Source organism: Mirounga leonina, unplaced genomic scaffold (genome assembly GCF_011800145.1).
Source record: "Mirounga leonina isolate KUSES-001 unplaced genomic scaffold, KU_Mleo_1.0 Mir_173, whole genome shotgun sequence".
NCBI classification, from domain to species: Eukaryota; Metazoa; Chordata; class Mammalia; order Carnivora; family Phocidae; genus Mirounga; species Mirounga leonina.
In genome coordinates, this window is record NW_023270447.1 from 86,132,859 (window position 1) to 86,153,112 (window position 20,254).

General features: G+C 54.9%; 1 protein-coding gene and 1 non-coding gene across 2 annotated transcripts in view; one reads left to right on the forward strand and one right to left on the reverse strand.

The window, feature by feature from the left end:
- Positions 1-19,947, forward strand: part of CUNH1orf127 (chromosome unknown C1orf127 homolog) — a 20,902-nt gene extending 955 nt beyond the window's left edge. The window contains 10 exon segments of the mRNA XM_035019025.1: positions 874-1,043; positions 4,939-5,082; positions 9,976-10,113; positions 10,654-10,738; positions 12,062-12,179; positions 15,069-15,199; positions 15,936-15,998; positions 16,001-16,011; positions 16,627-16,740; positions 19,879-19,947. Coding sequence (XP_034874916.1) covers positions 874-1,043; positions 4,939-5,082; positions 9,976-10,113; positions 10,654-10,738; positions 12,062-12,179; positions 15,069-15,199; positions 15,936-15,998; positions 16,001-16,011; positions 16,627-16,740; positions 19,879-19,947 — 1,043 coding nt within the window.
- Positions 13,810-13,914, reverse strand: LOC118020437. The gene has a single exon (XR_004681877.1). It is a non-coding gene; the product is annotated as a U6 spliceosomal RNA (small nuclear RNA).
- Positions 19,948-20,254: the final 307 nt, after the last annotated feature.

Here is a 20,254-nt window from a genome sequence, read left to right on the forward strand (position 1 = left end):
CATCATCACCATCATCACCATCATCATCACCATCATCAACACCATCATCAACACCATCATCACCACCACCATCATCATCATTTTCACCATCAGCATCATCATCTTTTCTTTTTTGCGGGGGTAGGGGCAAAGGGGGAGAGAGAGAGAGAATCTCAAGCAGACTCCACACTGAGCACAGAGCCCAACGTGGGGCTTGATCTCACGACCCTGAGATCATGACCTGAGCCAATTCAAGAGTCGGATACTCAACCAACTGAGCCAGGCCCCCCAATCATCACTATCATTGCCACCATCACCACCACCATCATCATCACCATCTTTGCCATCATCATCATCATCACCACCATTGTCATCATACAATCAATTCACAGGAAGAAACTGTAACTAAGCAATCAGTACACAGATACGCATATACACAAACAGAGGAGGGATTCAAACCCAGGTGCTCTGACTTCAGTGCTCCACTCTCACCATTAAGTCACATTTCTCCTTATCTTCCCCTGTAAAACCCAGTGGTTCGATTTAATGGCCTCTAGGACATTGCTACTTAAAGTGTGGTCCCTGAACCACATCACCTGGGAGCATCGGCATCACCTGGGAGCTTGTTAGAATCGCCGAATCTCAGGCCCTACCTTGATTCTACTGAATCAGAATCTTTATTTTAAAAAGCCCCCCCCCCCCCGGGTGATTTGTAGACACACTGAAGTTTGAGAAGCCCCACTCTAAGACAATTCTCCTTTAATATTCTGTGAACTGTGACCTCTGCATGGAGTAAAGCGTCCCTTCAGGGTTGAGAATATGACTCCTACACGCCCCTTCCTAACCATTCCATTAAAGTAAGGCTGGGAGGAGAAATTCTTCCTTCATTCTCAGAAATACCTTCTTGTTCCACAGATAAGGTCAAGTGCTTCTCAGACTACCCAGCCCTGTGGATCCCCAGGAGCCACAGGGAGACTTTGAGGATGGGGCTGAGCAGAATTCTGCACTTGCCAGGGAGGGAACAGTTGTTGGCTAGGTCGGCCTTCGCCTGGAGAGAGATGTCTGTCTGTATACCTCACCCCAGGACCTTTGTACTGCCTTTCCCCCTGCCTGGAATACTCCTCCCCCATTTCTCACTGCCGGTTCCTTCCTGTCACTCACATCTCTTCTCAAAGGCCGCCTCCCCAAGAAGCCTTCTTGACTCTCCATCCAACGCAGTCCCTGCCCACCCCCGGTCACAATCTCACCCCATTGGCTTCTCAGCACTCACCACTATTTAAAATGATCTTCTAAATCTTTGGTATTCTGTGCTCCCCCAACAGAGGGGAGCTCCATGAGGGCAAGGCCCAAATGTTCCTGATTTATTGCTGCATCTCTAGAACCAAGAACACTGCCTGGTACTTAGTAGACACTCAATAAATACTTGTTGAATGAATGAACAGCCTGAAACCCTAGAAGAAATGCCCATCTGGCTTCAAAATCTAAATCACCCGGAAAAATAAATGGATGTGGGGCTATAGGGGTGACTTTGACACACCTGAGGTAGGAAGCCATCTCAGGCTTGGTAAGGGGACAGGTCCCCAGACGCAGCAGAAAATGGGCCTTTCAGCGGTGGGCTTGCCAACAGAAGTAGGATGGGGGTGGGTCACACAGGTCATTCTGGAACCTTCTGGAGGGAACAAGAGTAGAGAGATGTGCAAATTGCCCACTTCTCTCTGTGTCCTCCACCGTGGGCACCACAGAACAGGCCCTAGAAATTCCTCTTTTGCACAGAAAGAGAGAGAGTTTGAGGAGAGGGTCTTTTCCGTCTCTCTCAGACGCTAGGAAAACCTCCCAGGGCCCCCTTATGGATTTTTAGGGAAATCCTTAAAGCACTTTCGGGGACTGGGGGAGCCTAAATCTGTCCTGGGAGGGTCAGCTGCCCGATGGCCAGGCAACCCGCGAAGCCGCGGGAGAGGCATTTATGTATTAAAAGGCCACTTTTCGGGGAGAAATGCTGTGGATACATTAAGCTGTCGCCTGTTCTTTGGAGAGCCATTATTAATGGAAAACAATAGATTAATAGTTTTAAAACGCTTGTTCAATAAGTAATTTTTATGGCTCTGGATAGAGCCCATTAAACATTTCTGTGTGTTATTATAAAGAAGTTTTAAGCGTAAAATCATAAAGTCAATAATCAGAGAATTAGTCACAGCGGCCAGCCACAGGCCATTAGTTTTAGGCGCCGTCAGAGACACCTGTGGCTTTCGCTGGAGAGTTTTCTTTCCACGGCAGTGCCAGGTGGAGAGACAGGCATGACGGTACCTGGTGCCTTCCATAAACTTGAGGGGACAGCAAGCAGGTGTGAGCAGCGGGATGCCAGGCAAATATTTACAAAGTGCAAACGTGAATGCAAAACTAAAACGATCCAGGTCAATTTGCACATCCAGGCTTAGACACTTTATTTCCCCAGTGATCTCCCACCTCCCGGAGCCTCCCTCTGACAGAGGCACGGCCTTGATCTCTTGCTAAAGATAGAGGTGGAAGCTGCATGCTTTTAAAAGGAACGCATGTCGCCAGAGAATACCCCACATAAAGGCTTCCGGGGCTGTTTTCTGAAATAGGGTATTCATCTCCCACCAAATGCACAATGGTATCAAGAATCTGAAAGTGAAACTGTGAGCTTTTAAAAGGCGACCTGAAAACAAAATCATGACAAAAGCAAATACAAGATAATTACGGAAACTAGAGAAAGTCCAAAGAAGACAATAAAGCTCTCTGCCCAGAGCTCTCCCTCATTCGGCTCCCCTCATTATCGAGAGCCCTCTATACGCCGAGCACTGCTCTCAGCGCTAGGGAGGCAGTGATGAACAAAACCGACACTCCTGGCCCACGGAGCGAGCTACATTTGAGAGTGGGGAGACAAGCAACAGACATAATAAATAAGTAAATTAGACAGCAGATTACAAGGTCATAAGGGTTACAGAAAAAGGAAGCAGTGTTCATAGGATAAAGGCAAGAAGAGGGCAGGCCTCATTGAGAAGGTGACGTTTGCACAGAGACTTGAGGGGGGTGGAGGAGTGAGCCATGCGGGTATCTAAGAGAAGGCAGCTCCAGGCAGAGGACTTGGTCAGTGCAAAGGCCCTGAGGCAGGAGTGTGCCTGGCATGCTTGAGAAAGAGCAGGGAGGCCAGTGTGGCTGGAGCAGAAGGAGGGAGGTGAGGAACTGGAAACGGAGGTCAGGGAGGTGAGGGGTGAATCATGTGGGGCCTTCCAGGACTTTGGTTTTTCCTCGGAGTGAGAAATGGGGAGGTTTGAGCAGAGGCATGACATGATCTGACCTAGTGTGGCACAGGATCCAGATGGCTGCTATGTGGAGTACAGACAATCAGGGGCTCGGGAGGTAAGGAAGGCAGGGGCAGAAAACCAGGTCAGGGACCAGAGTAAGGAGAAGGGGTGAGATTCTAGATATATTTTGAAGGTAGAACCGATAGGATTTCCTGTTGGTGTATACCTTTTCAGCCTTGTCCTATGACTGCTATTTTTCTCTACTCCAGAGCTTCTAGGTTTGTATCTGGGTATCTGAGATTTCTGACCTTGTAGAGAAAGCCTCTGCAGGTCGATAGGACTGCTAGGTGTGTTAACCCAGCTCAGAGGCTGCCTCCTCCAGGCAGTCTTCCTGATATTGATCACCTCTGTGTGTTAAACCTGCTTCTATCCGTGTACCTGCTGCCCTATGAATAGCATACCTGCTCACACAGCCGGGCTTGCACAGCTGTCTCTGGCTGGATCTGGAGTGCCTTTGGCGGGGTGGGGGATGGTGGGGGCATACCCACAGTGTTTGCCTTTGGGTCTGGCACCCAGTAGGTGCTTGGGAAGTGCTTAATAACATGAGAACAAGGTGCCACCGGATTCGCAGAGGCTGATCGACCTCAGAGCTGATGGAGCGTAAGCCCCAGGGTGCCTCACTTGCTCTCATCCCTTATGTGCTCACAAGACTCTGTAATGTTGGCAAAAGACATTTTTGTATTCTTTTTCCTTAAGAGGCCCTTCCCTGAAATTGCACGAGCTTCAGGAGTCACACAGCCTGGACCCTGCCCAGGGAAGGAGCAGAGAGGTGGGTTTTGGGGCTGGGTTCCGAGACCTGGGCTGATGCCAGTCAGCGAGGGAGCTGACTCGCCTTTGAGGGCCAGAGGATGAGGAGCTGCCCTGATGTGGGCAGCCGCTGACGGCCTGGGGGTGAAGGGGGGCTGGTGGCAGCTCCCCGGTGGTCCTGCTGCTTTAATCCCTCGGCCTGGCCTCTGAGAGGGGGCGACCTGCTTCCCAGAGCCCTCATCTTTTCCTCTTCTCCTCACATCCATTTCCTCTCTCCCTTTTTTTGTCCTCCCTTCCCCGACCAAGCCCAGAGTTTCCCCCGAGGGAGCTGTGGTCACAGGGTCGGGAGGGGGATTGCAGAAATCACAGGAACTAACCTGTTCCTTCTCTTTCTCTTCCTTTCTTCCAGTCGTCTCCTCTTTGACACCCCCCTAGCTCCCCACCACACCCTGTTGACGTAGTCCCTGACCTACTCTGAGCCTCATCTGCCTCATCTCTATAATGGGAATAAGACAACCTACCTTAGGAGTCATTTGTAGCGGTCGAAGAAGAAGGTGTGAACCAACATTTGTCACCTGTCAAAGGACGTTCAGGCATAAACTCTTGTTCTGTCTGCCCAGGTTTGACCTTGCTGAAATCTCCAAATGTCCCCAGCGCTGAGGCCTTCCTGGTGGGGGCTGCGCTGCAGGAGCCCAGAAACCGGCCCCAGGCTCCCCGGCCGCACAGCTCTGGTCTCCCGGCCCAGCCCTCTTGCAAGAGACCTGCCCAGCTTCCGCCAGTTGATGTTAACCATACTTGTTGGAAATAGTCACTGACCTATAATTGCGGCCTATTAACTGTGTTTTTCTCTTCCATTTGCACACATGAATTTTGCCCCTACTTCCAGAAAGCAAATTACAGGTTGGAAATCAGAGTATTTCAAACAAGGGTGAAAAGGTTGGAGCAGTGAGTCTGCTACATAATGAAGAGTCCAGTGATAACATCCAGGCTGGGCCAGGAGAGTGTCCACCATGGGCCCACATCTGTTCAGGTAACAGGCTCTGAGCCCCCAGAGGGACACGGGATGGGGGGGGACACCCCAGACTGGGCTTCTCTGCAAAGGCTGTGGCTCCTGAGCCTTGAGACGTGGCCGGGCAGAGAGGTGGCCGCTGGGGGCTGCGCGTGGCCTCGCTCTCCCGCAAGATATTCGTGGGCGCTGACAGGGTGCCCGGTCCCACCGGGTTTGTCAGAGCGAGTTGGGAGGGGACGGGATGGAGGAGTGCGGGCGTGTGAAAGGTCTCTGAGCTAGCTGGTACAGAGGACAGCGGGAGCACTGGGGTGATCACTGACGCCGCAACATTCTGTCGTTGTGTCCCCCCTCGCTAGACTGAAAAAAATGGCGAGTTCGGATGCTCCTTCTTGACCTGGGTAAAGTCAAGGAATTGTAGACTTTTAGTCATAAAAGGACGTCAGGTACAATCCTTCACTGCCTTGCAGACTCCTTGTAGTCAGGTTTCCTCACGAGTCCTGTGAGCTAAACAAGATGTGGATGGGTGGGTGGTTACAGATGCAAATGCCAGCGGGGGCCAAACCCGCCCCAGAAATGAGTGTGCCAGGCTGAGGAGGCAGTAAAGAATTTTACTTGTGTCTTTATTTAGCAAATACTTCCATGGCACCCCTGCTATGCTGGGCCCTGTTCTTTTTTTTTTTTTTTTAAAGATTTTATTTATTTATTTGACTGAGAGAGACACAGTGAGAGAGGGAACACAAGCAGGGGGAGTGAGAGAGGGAGAAGCAGGCTTCCTGCTGAGCAGGGAGCCCGATGTGGGACTCGATCCCAGGACCCTGGGATCATGACCTGAGCTGAAGGCAGTCGCTTAACCAACTGAGCCACCCAGGCGCCCCCTTTTTTTTTTTTTTTTAAGATTTTATTTATTTATTTGACAGAGAGAGACACAGCGAGAGAGGGATCACAAGCAGGGGGAGTGGGAGAGGGAGAAGCAGGCTTCCCGCGGAGCAGGGAGCCTGATGCAGGGCTCGGTCCCAGGACCCCGGGATCATGACCTGAGCCGAAGGCAGACGCCTAACGACTGAGCCACCCAGGCGCCCACTGGGCCCTGTTCTAACCGCTTTGCAAATATGAACTCATTTCATCTTCATAGCGATCCGAGGCAACGGGTACTGTTATTGTCCCAATTCTACAGGTGAGAGAACGGAGCAGAGAGATGGGGAGGCGTGCAAGGAGCTGGGCCATGAACCAGGCACAGCCTCCCGCCCTGGCCCCCCGCAGAGGGGCAGCCCCCACTCCACCCAGCCCCGTCCGGCCAGACTTTCTACCTTTCCGTGAGAAACTGGACATCTGTAATTGTATGTGAAATCTTCTAATTTTAAAAAGGTGACTTTAATTTTGCAAACATGAAGTGGCTCAAACAAAACAAAACAAAACAATACTGGATTTGGCCTGGGGATACTGGTGTGCGACACCCTGCCTGGGAGTAGGGGAAGGAAGGTGGGACTGGGGAAGGAAAGTTGAGGGAGGGGAAGGGAGAGGAGAGGAGAGGAGAAATGGAAGGAGGAGTTGGGAGAGAGAAGGCCACCTGTGACGATCGCCGATCATTCAACGAGCATTTATGTAGCATGGGCTCTATGCCAGGCACTGGGCTGCTACTAGGGGAACAGATTTAAATAGGTTGTGGACCCCTGCCCCAGAAAGAGCTTATAGCCGTGTTCCCATCTGGTCTGAATTTTAACAAGAGTGCTGTGGCAGGAGGAACCCCTCTTCTGGGAGCGCCCCCAGGATGAAAGACCTGAGCTCCTCTAGCTTGGAAGCCCAGGCAGATGGGCAGACTGCTCGGATATTCCTCTGCTTCCTAATCTTAAGAAGCAGGGGCTGAGAGGGCACGGCTTTCCCTGCCCATTGTCCTGTTGCTGGTCCCCCTAAGAATCGCTGGGCTCTACCCTGTGATCCCCAAGCATTGCCCCCAGGCAATGACCTTTGACATTCCTGGCTGTTCCCCCCCCGCCCCGCGCGCTGGGCCTGTAATTCTGGGAGCTACCGCCAGGGGGACAGTGTGGCCGGGTGTCACGCAACACTGGGCGGAGTTACCGAGAAAAGCAGGACCCACTCCTGGCCCAGGCATCTGCTTTGTCTCCAACGACCTGCCTTAGAGGCCGGGACGCCCAGCATCCTTCACGGAGCAAGGTGCAGGAGCGCTCAGTGGCCCCACGTCCCAGAACATGGACACAGACTGGTGGGCAGCCGGCACGAGACGCAAGATGGGTCTCTGCTGCCCTGCACCCCCCGCCCCTCTCCCCGACCTGAGAACCTCGTCGAACTGACTGATTCACTCCTGGTGACTTCTGCAGCCGCTGCTTCCATGCCTGCACCTTGAACTTGCATTAAGTTTTAATTAAAGCCGTTTCACCAGCCTTGCCCTTGGCTAAATGCAGCTGTGGGCACAGGGCACATAGATATTTAATACTCCGCCTCTCCCCGCTGAAGGCTCAGGATGCCCAAGGGTGTACCCGAGCCGTGCCCGCTAGCAGCGATCTGCGCTCTTGCTTAAGTGTGCCCACAGGCCCCGAGCGGGAGGCCAGCAATAACTATTCATTGCCCTGGGTTAAGTGTGCCCAGGGGCACCTGTAAACTCAATGCAGTGATTAGCGATTGCTCCCAGTGAAGGCTGCCCGAGGTCCTGCGGAATGTCCTCGGCCCTAAATATAGCCTCTGCGTGGGGCCTTAAAGGGCACGGTGCTGATCGCTACTTGCCTTCCTTGTTGAAGCGGAATCGGGTCCCTCCTTTAGGCCAGCCTCCGGGGGCTTCCCTGCCTTATTCCAGGGTGTAGCCGAGGGATGGAGCGTGGGAACAGCAGGACGGCTTTGGTGGGGGCCGGGGGGAGTGGCGAATCCTCTTCATCCTCTCGTCACCCCTCAGGCATCCTCCCCATTCCCCAGCCTCTGTGCTGCCCAAGTGAAGGTGGCAGATCCAAAGACAAGGAGGCAGAGGGGCTCGCGGGTGCCCTGAGCCTGCCTCCAGCCTGAGTCTACCCCTAGAGCCAAGGGGTAGCAGGGCTGGCGCACCCAGTAGGCTGAGCTGGCTGGGGTCTCCTCCCGCCTCCTGCTTGCTTCTTTCTGCTCCTGCGAGCCCCTGTCTGTCCCTCCATCTGGAGGAGTGGGGGGTGGTCTGGGGAGGGTGCCGTTGAGGTGGGTGGGTCCCTGGGGCCTCATCTGTCTGCCTTGTTCTAGTGCAGGAGTCAGTCAGGTGATCTCTAGGGTCTGTGACTCCCTCCCTGCCCGGGTCTGAAGCAAATGCAAGGGGGCTGGAGAAAGGAGAGAGAAGTGGGAGAACAGCTGGGTGGGGGGCAAGGACGTGGCTGCAGCAGGAGCTCCAGAACCTTCCTTCTCTGCTCGCGGGGCCACCTTCGTAACCATCTGTGAAATGGGGAGAATGGTGCCCCCCTCAGGGGTGGCAGCGGGGCTCCTGGGCTGCACGATGACCAGCCATCTGGGTCGGCCTGGGTCTGCCCCGGTGTGGGCACTTGCAAGTCCCATGGCAGGGGAGGCCCCTCGGTCCCGGGGAAACTGGGATGGGTGGTCACCCTAAGTACGGCGCCTCTGGTGCGCGTGCACGGCCCATCGGAGCACTCTCTCCACCCTTGATTGCTGGATCTGAAAAGGAAGGAGAAAGGGCGAGGGAGGAAAACAAGACGGGAGGGCCTGGGAGACAACCCTGATGGAAAGTGGGTCCTGGAGCACGTCTGTGCCATGCACACCCGCTCTCGGCCCACCAGCTGTGCCCGGGACCCCAGCTGCCCCCTTGGCCGGCCCCAGGGCGGCAGCTGAGGCAACGACATTTCTCGGGGTCTGTTGACACTTGAGTCCCAGAACATAAATGATTTTCTTGTCTTAATGAGCAAACAACCCAGCCGGCACCGCTCTCTCACCGGCCTCCTGCTGGGGTAATTGCGGGCGCTTATGTGCTCAGGCAGAAATGTTTACTCACTCACCTTTGCTCACCGCTTGCCAAGAATTTGTTGCTTCCTCTTTGTTCTGCAGTCTCCGTGACGCTGCCCCTGGGAAGCGCCACTGGCCAGGTACACGGGGCAGGAGCGACTTTCTGGAAGGCTCTGCCAGGCCCGGTGCTCGGGGACACTCCGAGGCAGAAGGTTTTGACTTCTGTTCTCCTTTGGAGAGGGGCTGGTGGATGGTGCCAACTCTTCTGGGCTCGTGTCTTGGCAGCCGAAGCTGGAAGCTTCCCCTGGTGCCCTCCAGGCAGAGGTCTGAGGCCATCTGAGAGGAAATCCGAGGAGGGGTCCCGGCTTTGGGTGGGAGGCTGGGCAGGAGGCCCCTCCTGTGCTGAGATTCTCCGAAAAGTCTCCAGTGCTGGGGAGCTCGATCCCTCTGCAAGGCCACCCGTTTCTTTGGCAGAGCTGTCTGCCCCCCACTTCCCTCTGGCTGGCCCCGGGTCTGTTCTCAGCAGCCTCCTGGAAGGAGCCGGGCCCTTCTCCGTTTTACATCCTTTCCAATATTTGAAGTCAGCTAGCTTTCCCTTCCTCAAGTCTTCTCCCGAATTCCTCGTGCTAGTCCTTCTAGCTTAGGGTCTGGGGACTCCCTCCTGTCCCCCTTCCCCCCTCCAGGCACCCACCTAGATTCAGGGCCCCCATCGCCAGTGTCCACTAACGCCCTGCCGAGGGAGCCGAGAACAGGACCCCAGGTGCGCCCGTGTGCCGCCTAGTGGGTGCGCCTACTATGTGCCAAGCGCTCCCCTCAAGTGTCCGGTTCGCCTTCCTCCCCGAGTGGCCTGCTGCCCTGCTTCTTGCTCCTGCCCATCCCCCCTTGGTCCTGTCACCTTCCTGAGTGTCCCCTCAGGGAGCCTTCTCCTTGTCCCCCTAGTGACCACGTCTCCTTGGTCAGACCGTTGATGAGTGTGTCCCGTTTCTTTAGATCCCATGGCTGCTGTCCCTTCAGGGGGAGCTGGGAGCTTTTCTGCAAGAAGCCGGCCTGGTGGGATTCTAGGTGGGCGTCGATACCACCCCCGTTACCGTCCAAGGCCCAAGGCAAGACCTGCTTCAGAGGCGGGAGGTCAGTGCCGGGCTGGGAGAGGGAGTCCTGCAGCATAGCACCCCCGGAACCACTGTTGGGCGCAGCTACGAGGCCCCAAGGAGCAGTCCGCTGCCCCTCCGGTGCCAATTCAATTGTCCACCTGGGACACCGGCCAGATTTAGGCAGGCGGCTTCGAAAATTGGGCTCCATTAGCGTAAAGTGCTCCGCATGGCAGATGAGGGGCTCCTGCAATCATGCATTCAGCCCGTCCTGATCATGGTGGCAGGAGCATAATTACCATCTCTTTAAATAGCCCGGAGTTGCCGTGGAAGAGAAGACGGCTCACATGACATTTGCTTGGAGCTCGATTCCTGCTAAAAATATCCGGGCTCAATAATATTTCCGGGTTGCACTGAAGCAGCAGCCTCTGACCTGAGCTCTGTGGCACCTGGGGCTCGTCTGGAGGCTAGACACCTAGTCCAGAGGCTAGTCTGGAAGTGTGAGGGGGCCCCTGCGGAGGGAGTCCGTGTCTGGAAGGAGCGGTTCGGAGGCCACAGGGGGACCCTTCTGCCTCACCAGGTGCTGAACCCGTCCGAGGAACTCCTGCCAGTCAGGCTGGTGAACAGCTCTTAGGCCTGTTCTTTAGAAGCTGCTTGCTTACTGGGTAAGGCCCGGGAGCGCCCCTAAGTCCACCCTGTCTGGCTTCATCTCTCGCTCGTTCCGTCCCTTCTGTGTTCCTCCCTCCTCTGGGCACCTTCTCCCCAAGGCCCCACCCCACCTCACCTCTCCATAGCCCCAACCTTGACCTTGCATCCCTGAATTGCTTGGGACAAAGAGACCTCTGCTGTCCTGGAGGGTATGAGTGTGTACGGAGTCTGGGTTGGGTGTGGTATATAGGTGCAAAGTGGAATCATTTACTAGGGACTTCCAAACCCGGGGTCTTTATACTCCGGGGAAGTCCTTACATGGGCTCCAGGGGGTCTGAGAACAGAGATGGGAGAGGGTCTGCGGCCTTCAGCGGGCCCTCCGGGGCTTCGTGATCCACCAGAGATTGGGACCCCAATCTAGACCCTGTATGTAATAACTACTTCGTTCAGCCCGGGGTATAATACAGAGAGCCCTAGAATCTGGAAGAGCACTTCCTACCTCTGGGAAGTTTAAATTCTAAGGAACTCTGTATGCAAAGTTGGGTGGATCAAAGGCTTCACCCCGTGTGGCTAGATCAGAGAGGACTAAGACTTAGCATGTGATAGAATTTTATCGTGGACCAAGTTTCAGGGCTCTGGTGATTTTAAGGCACTAGGGATGGCCACGCCAAGCCCCCAGACATCTCTTTCCTTGTTCATGATGCCTGAAAGCGTTTATTTGGAGGCAGGTGCTTTCATTTAGCCACTGCAGAGATGGCTTAAAATGCCCCCCACGAGAAGGCTGACACATGAAATTCTTGCTAAAGTGTAAACAATTGATACGAGCTTTGTTTCTTAAGAGCAGCTTTGGTGAGGATGGGGCACCAGGCTGGGTCACTAAAGCTAAAGACAGTCTCGGCAGAGACATTTCTGCAGCTTCTGGGGGGCAGTCCTGCTCCTGGCATCTGCTTCCTTATGGGCCTTCACAGATGGCAGGGTCCCCTGGATGTTTGGGGATGGCCTTTTTCTTCTGCCAAGCAGTGACACCAAGCATCAGGTAATCTCATGTCACCGATCAGGAAGCGTGCTGGGCTGGCCGTGCGCATGGCCCCTGGCTGAGGACCTGGCACCACCCTTTTGTCCACATACCTGCAAAGTGTGTATTTTTCTTTTTTTCTTTCTTTTCCTTTTTTTTTCCAAGTAGGCTCCACGCCCTGCGGGGAGCCCAACGCGGGGCTTGAACTCACGACCCTGCGTTCAAGATCTGAGCCGAGATCAAGAGTCAGACGCTCAACCGGCTGGGCCACCCAGGCGCCCCAAAGTGTGCATATTTCTGTGTCACATATCCTTCCCCATTCCAGGGTCATCCCAGCCAGAGTCTGAGGTCTTGCTTCACATCCCAAAGCAGAGACTGGGTCTGGTCAAAAAAAGGCTCCCACCTGCACCTTCACAGGGACCCGAAACAGGGACTTTGTGGTGATCAGCCACTTGGTGGCTAGGGTGCTCCAGGTCCAGCTCAGTGTCCTGGTGGTGGCAGCAGCTGTCCTGACCCTCGTGGAGGTCCCTTCTTCGAGCCACTGACACCAAGTGGAATCAGAGACGTGGAAGGCAGAACTGTGGGGCCAGCTGAAGATGGATCCTTGCCGCTCATACCCCTGGGGCCTGGCACTCTTGCCAGGGTGGTCCCCTGGGAGGATGACCCTGGGGGACAGGATGCACCCTGCCATGTGCAACTAACTCTTTGTGGCCCCACAGCAATGCCCAGCTGGCTGCAGGACCTCTGCGAGTCACTTAACCTTGTTGAGCCTCAGTGTTTTCATCTGCAAAATGGGAATACGGGTACCTGTAGGGAAGACCGTAGATGACAGGGGTAGGAGCTTAGCAGAGTTCCTAGCACAAGATGAGCCATTTCCATTTTGATCCGCCCAGCTGTCTGTGTGGGCTCCAGTTCCTCAGGTCGCTTACGAGACGGATCAGGCTCTTTGGCAAAGAGCGCTGCGTGATGCAACTTATTCCTTAATCCAGGACGAATGCTCTTCTAAACACGGTGTGTGTCTTCTGTGCCAGGATGCTGGGATCCATGTCTTGAAAGGGGTTTTCGGCGAAAGCCCGGCTACCAGACAACCTGGTATTCGCAAAACCACCAGGAGCAAAACCCATTGATATACAGCGTAAGGAAATACACATAATTCACAAATGATGTCGATCACTTTCATCTTAGACTTCACAACTGTCCTCAATAGAAGACAGACGCGAAGGAGATTTAACGCAGATGTTAATAGTGCAAGAATGCCCCGTTACCAGGATATGATGTTTCGGTGCTGCATAAAAATGTAATTATATTCAGAACTATATTTAAAGATTAAAAGGGGGACTGCCTACCACATCTAGCCCCAAATTCAGAATTAGAAACAAAGGGAAAAAGCGGGGTGGGGGATGAGTTCTAACAGTCTGCTGAGAATGGAAATGTTTCTTGAAAGTTTCTACACATTCTGGCTGTTTTTATTTTAACAGTTTCCTGCAGCATTGACATTGATTTTGGAAAGGGAGGGCTAGATCTTTATCCAACAAATATTCACTAAGCACTTGCCTGAGGGAGGGCCCTTATGAGGCTGGGGAGGGAACAGAGGCCTCCAGCTTCAGCCCTTGCTCTCAAGCGGCGTCCAGTCTCGAAGGGGAGGAAAGAAATGTCTGGAGAGTTATAAAGTTATAAAGGAGGGCAGGCGGGCTTGGCGGGAGATGTCAAGGGGCAGATGATCTTTGTCCCAGGCTTTGAAGCGAGGGTGGGTTCTTGATAGGGACATAGTAAATAAAATACAAAAATAGCTCAGCAACAGTAATAAGAACAATTTAGAAGACTTTTTGGCCTCTCTGGAAAGATTTACATGGGGAAAGAATGTTCTCTTCCTCGTTTTATTAATTTAATATCAGCAGCCAGAATGAATCTCTCCTCTCCCTGGCTCCCAGCACACCTTCCCTGCACCTCCCCTGTCTCCCCCTTTCTTTCTTTCTCTCTCTTTCTTTCTTTCTCTTCCTTCCTCCCTCCCTCTTTCTTCCTTCCTTCCTTCCTTCCTTTCCTTCTTTCTTTCTTTTCTTTCCTTCTTTCTTTTAAAATATGGAATGCTTCACGAATTTGTGTGTCATCCTTGCTCAGGGGGCTTGCTAATCTTCTCTGTATTGTTGCTTCTAGGTCTTTCTATTCTTGTTATGGTTATTGGCTCACCCTCCTGTCTCTCCCTCTTGTATGGGAATGCTTTGAGGTCAAGGGCTGTGTCTTGTTCAGCATTTTATTCTTCCTGGGACTTATCATACTGCCTTCCCCTTGGTAAGCACTTAATAGATGCTTGTCGGGCTACATTTTCACCAGGAATTTTTAAAAAACGTTTTAGACAAAGAACATTTCTCTGTGTAAATATATGACTAATGCACTGGAATATTTAATGCACTGGGATTGCCTAAGCACTCTGTGGTTACAGAGTCTTTTTCATCCCTCCCCCCACCCCCCGCCAAGTGGTTAGAACCTATAGGAGAAATCCTAATTATTTAAGCTCATAGATGTCAAGGATAGTGGAAGCAAGGGGCTGTCCAGCTTGGAGATGAAAAACCAGCAGGATGGTTAAACTATAGCTGTTTCACATTTTATCGGCACCACGCTCTAACCAGCTGAGCTAACCAGCCAGCCCTGTTTCACATTTTAAAGCAGAGGTTCTGACAAAAATACCTCTATGGGTCAGGCAGGGAGTGTAAATGAGTGAGGGGGAGTGAACCAGTGGCCCAAGGGAGGGTGCTGAAGGCCATGGAGAGGACAAGACGTGGTGGAGATGCCAGTGAGCTGGTGGCCCCCAGACCCCGCCAAATCTTCTGATTTTCCAGGAGAAGCTGGTTACAAGATTTCATCAGTTAATCTAAAATATATTTAAGACCCGCTGCAGGTCGGGGTGCCTGGGAGGCTCTGTCGGTTAAGCATCTGCCTTCGGCTCAGGTCATGATCCCAGGGTCCTGGGACCAAACCCCGCATCGGGCTCCCTGCTCGGCGGGAAGCCTGCTTCTCCCTCTCTCGCTCCCCCTGCTTGTGTTCCCTCTCTCGCTGTGTCTCTCTCTGTCAAATAAATAAATAAAATCTTAAAAAAAAAAAAAAAAGATTTTGACACTCACGTATTCTCAGCAAGGACTCCAGGTCCAGGGTCTGTGAAATTCAGCCAGTGAAGGTAGGTTCTTAACCCAGTGCTTGAATTTGAGCTCCCAAAGCCTCTATTTTCCCATCTGTAAAAGGGGGACATGCGTGGCCCTTTCACCAGGGTGCAGGGAGGATCGTGTCTCTTTGGGAGGAGAACTGACCCCTGCTTCCTTTCTGGAAAATTCTGGAAGGGAGCTGTCTGCTTGGACTGCCGCACTGAGGACTGCTCCTGCTCCACCGTTCCCAGGAGGGGAGACCCTTCCAGCAGGAATTCCACCTGCTGTCTCTCCCCAGTTCCAATCTGCAGGATCAGCTGCCACGGGTGGCCTCTGGGAAGGGCTCTGTCAGAGCTTCGCTCTCGAGGCTTCCGAAGCCCAGTCCATCACCTGGCCTCCCCACCGCAATTTCCTCTGAAGGGCCCCATCCCCACGAGGCGTTGGTGGACCCAGCCTGGCTTGAGACCCTTCTCCTTCATCACCATTATTCCCAAGGGAGCCCCACTCTGACCTGCACCCCGGGGCCTTGAGAGCTGGTAAAAAGAGGTGGTGGGTGAGGTCAGCGACTGTGCATGTGGAGAAAGGAAAACCAAGGCGTGCCTCAAAGGCCTTGTGGCTGGAGCCTGGGAGCAGGCCTGGGGCACCAGCTTGAGGGCATAGCTCCCAAGGGCCATCTCTGGGTTGCCATCCTCGGCCTGGCCTAGGCTCACATCCTCCGATTTCTGATGCTTTTTCTCTCTCCACTGCTCTCCCACTGAAAAAGGGGCTTGGACCGTTCCTGCAAATAGCCAAACCTGTAGAAGAAACATGGCCCCTGGGCTCCCCCGGGGAACGTGGCGTTACCCGGGCCCGCCCCGTCCTCAGCTGCACTGTCCTCAGAGTCCATGGGAGCCGTCCAGGCCGGCCCCGGCCCCCTTGTCCGGTCTTCCAAGCCCCCACGGCCTGACCATTCATTTGTTCTCAGATGTCTCCTCTCCTCGGCTGCCTCTCTGGGCGTCCGAACAGTCCGAAGTGTTCCTGGTCTCAAGGCCATCTGTCACCCTGACAGTCTGTCACCCTGAGCTATAAGGCCTGAGCAGGGCCCTGCCCAGCCACCCAGAGGTCTCCTCCTGCTGGGAATGTTGTCAGGGGGGACATGGCTGCCAAATAGCCCAGGCGAGGGGGACGTGGCCAGGCTGGCCAGGAGGTCCGGCCTTTGACAAGGCTCTCGATGACCAGCCTGGATGAAGAGGCACTGGCTTCCTGATGTTCCCCCCCACACCCCAGAGAGCCCCAGGAAACACCCTCCATAATGGAGGCCTCAGGGCCGTCGGGGAGGAGGCTAAGGGGCACCTAGACCTGCCATCCCAGGACCAAGTCAGGACATGGCGGCACCAGGACTTATCCTCCTGCAGGGAATGGATATGCCACAGTCACTGCCCTGCCGTGAGCCCTTCCAAGGTGTGGTGGCAGCAGCTAGGCCCAGTGCCCGCCTGAGCCCTCGGGGAGGCCCAGGGTGGGCCCAGCAGCTGCCAGTGGCAGGCAGCCCCCGACAGCTCTTCTGGAGAGTTCACTGGCCTGCACCTCTAAGGAGCCCGCAGCTTCCTCGGAGGGAGGGTGAGAGAGAGCCTGAGGCCTCGAGTCAGCCCCTGGCCAGTGGAGTAGGCTGAGTTGGGGGGCCGCGAACATGTCCAGCAAACTCAGAGCCCGTGGGCTCCTGCAGACGTTTCCTGGTCCAGCCTGGCCAAACCCGGAGAGCCTTTCTGCTCAGCAGGGGACACCCTGGCAGGAGCCGACACAGCCCACAGTGGCAACCAGTCCTGAAAGTTATAGGTCTCCCGAGCTTCAGAACCACATGGAGGGGCTTCTGAGAGGCCCCCTTGCTGGGGTAAGTCCTGGGAGCGCCCCAGGGGATGCCAAGCACAAAGGAGTGGGGAGGACAGTATTTGGGCGTGCCTCTGGCTCGCTGGGACCGCCAGCGTCTGCGTGCTTGCCCACTCCCTGTGATGTGGTGAGGCATGGGGGGCGGAGAGGGGGAAAGCGTGCATGCTCTGTAGCCAGGCTGCTGCGGTCTCTCCGTTCTTTGGCTGTGTGGCTTTGGGCAAGGCGCTAACCTCTCTGTGCCTCAGTTTCCTGATCAGGCAAATGGGGGTGAGAATAGCTGGGGCCGTTGAGGGGTAAGGGAGGAAACGTAAAGCCTTGAGCGCAGGGCCCTGCACACAGCATGTGCTCAGGACGTGTAAGTCATTCTCGTGGTTACCCTGGCAGCTATTCAGGCAAATCAGAACAGCCAAACTGCAGGGCTCCCAGGCCCAGGCAGAGGGGATGCTTGCTCGTTCCAGGAAAGTACAGAAGGCCTTCAGGCACAGCTCAGACATCTCTGGGGGTGCTGGGCGATGATAAGATCCTGCAGCGTGAGATGCCTTCCCCTGGGCTTCCGGGGCCACAACCCTAGGTCTCTCAAGGACCCCATGAGAGGAGAATGGGGAGCATTGCTGCTTTGTTTTCATGACTCACTACTCTTTGCCTCTGGTTCCCATGGCAGCAGCTGGTACCCCGCTGGCCTGGGCAGCTAAGGTGACCCCCGTTGACCTCCGGGGACACCAGTGCTCCCAGAAGCCCAGCTGTGGCCTGAGTGGGAGCAGCACTGGGTGCTTCCCTGGAAGGGGGGCACCCCCGCCCCCTCCGGGCCGGCCCATTGCTGAAAGTGGGATTTGAATCACAGCCAAGGAGAGGCGGCCGTGGGCAACGCCCGGAATGCGAAACAAATAAATAAATAAATAATCAGGGTTGTCTCGGCTGATAAACGGTCTCTACCTCTAGGACGACTTCTCCCCGCTGCCTGCCCCCCCTCCTTCCTCCTTCTCCGGGCAGATCCATCCCAGGCAAAAGCTTAATAGCCCCATTTAAGGCTTTTCCTTTTCACCACGGAATTGAGCTGCTCCTGCCATTACGAGGTTTTCAGCTTCTCTCTGAAATCAAATTACTGACTCCATTTAATTTTTTAAAAGCTCGGATGATTTCCCTTCTTGAATCGGAGCCGTGACTCCAAGGCCAACCCCCCCACCCCCCGCCCGCCCTGCCAGGCGGTTCCCCTGCGGGCAGCCGCTGCCCAGGGACGGCGGCCCCCATGCCAAGGCAAGCCTGACACCTACAGGGGAAGCCAGCAGGAGGAGGCCCGAGGCTGCGGCGGCTGCCCAGGGCACCTGGCTGGGTGGCCCAGCCCGGGGGAAGAAAGAAGGACTGACCTCCCCTAGGCTGGGATCACCTCACAGGAGCCCATGGTTCCCAGGCTAGAAGATCATGTTCCTAGGCCGGTGGGGAAGGGGGCTAGAGCCCAGGGCTGATGTTGTGGGCTCACTGCTGCCTGGTTCTCCAGACCCCCAGCTGCCTTCTCAGAGTGCATATCACGGCCCCCGTCACTTGACAAATGTTTATGGAGTGCGTTCTCTGTGCCAGACGCTGTTGCAGCTCTGGGAAGGGAACCGTAAATTGGACAGAGAAAGTCCCTCGTGTGGGAGCGAAAGTTCTAGTGGGCACACGGGTGTGTGAATGCGTGGGTGTGTGTGACGGGGGGCTGGAGATGGAAAATAAAGCCACACGTGGACAACTTCAGCTGGTTCCAAGTGCTCTGAAGAGACCCAAACACACCACCTGGATGGGGCGTAGGTTGGGGCGGGAGGGTCACGGCAATCCCTCTGAAGGGGAAACCAGGAAAGAGTGGGGCGTGGGGGGGTGGTGGTGGAGAGGGGCATCCAGACAGAGGGACAGCAAGTGCACGGGATCCGAGGAGGTTTGGAGGGACAGAAAGAAGGCAATGGAAGCTGGTGGAGTGAACAGGAGGGAGCGGGCACGAGGGAGCCCAGATTTTATTCTGGCCCCAAAAAGCTTGCTGGAAAGTGGGCATCCGAGGGCAGGGACAGCTGAAAGGGGATGGGGGAGGGAGGCCTGGCTGAGAGAGGCCAACCCGCCCCCCAGGAAGATGACTTAAAGGGCTCCTCTCGAGGTGCCACTCCCACCCTCTGTCCAGATGACTCCGTGAAGGTGGCCGCAGGTGATGTGGGAGACATGTCACCACGCTGGCCTGTAGTCTCTGTGTCTCTGTTCCCCGCCCCGCCTCTGCCCCATCTCCCTCCTCCCCTTCTCCATCTTTGCCGAACCACCCAGCTTTGGGACCTCGAGGACCAGGCCACCCCCACTCGCCCCGCCACGCAGCCAAGAGAGTCCTTTAAAGCGGGGCTGACCCTTTACCAAGTCCTCCGCTTGTTTAACCACCCTGCGCCCTTGGAGACGAGACAAAGGGAAGGGAGTTAATGAAATCTCCAGCCTTTACCTGGCGTAAATGGCTCTTCCCCCAGCAGGCAGCGAGCGGCAAGGCTACGCGGATCTGGGCACTTGGCCCAGCTCAGCGGAGGGCGCAGCTGCAACCAACCACTTTCCTCCTCTTCTCTCCCCTTGCTCCACTCCACACTGACTCAAACCCGGGACAAGCTGCGTTTCGTGAGAAAGTGCTCAGGCTTCTGGGGAGTCTCGTTTTCCCTCAATAAAAGACAGCCCCAGATCCATGAGTGACCAGGGCTCTGGGTCTCCCAGGGCCTGGGTCGCACCTGTGCCCTATCCCGGGGCGGCGTGGGCCCGAGCACAAGTGTTCTCCCTGCTTGGGGGGCCTCCACTCGTCCTGTTGAGACTTTCCAGGTCTGGCTATCATTTCTTTACGGCTGATGTGTCTGTGATCAGTGAGATCCTGGCAAGGAGTGGCTCTTCCCCTCCAGGTCAGCATCCTGCGGGGCAGGATCTCAGACAATCTGGGATTTGGGGTGGGTTAGACATTGCGGGACTCCCTCCCCCCCAGTAGCTTGGATCCCCATCTTTTTCACCCCATCAGGGTCTGTGATGCATTTACTATCCTGTTTTGTTACACAGAGCAGCCATGGGCCAGTTTCTCTTTTGGGTTTTCCTCCCTGACCAACAAAGCCAATTTTCATGCCTTGTGACATCCAGGCTCATTGTTGTTCCCTCATTGAAGGTCTTGAATACCCAGATTTTAGACGCTCCCACGGCAGACTTGTACGACAACGTGCTCTTCCAGCTTTAGCGGCAAGTCTCCACTGGGTATTTGAATATTACTTACACTGGAATTGGAGTCATCAACCTCGTCATCCTCCAAATTACTGCATAGCCAGTAAGGGCTTTTTCTGGGTGTCCTGTCCAAGCCGTGTGACCTTGAGCAAGTCAGTTCAATCTCTCTGGGCTTCTGTTTCAGGAACAGGCTGAAACAGGGAACAGGAGTGGATGGCCAGGCAACTTCCACTCCTGGGGAGACAAGTCAAGAGTCTCCCGTGTAGGTCTGCAGGCACCCCGCACCCCCGAGAGTCCATCTTCAGAGACTCCAGCTCAGCCTA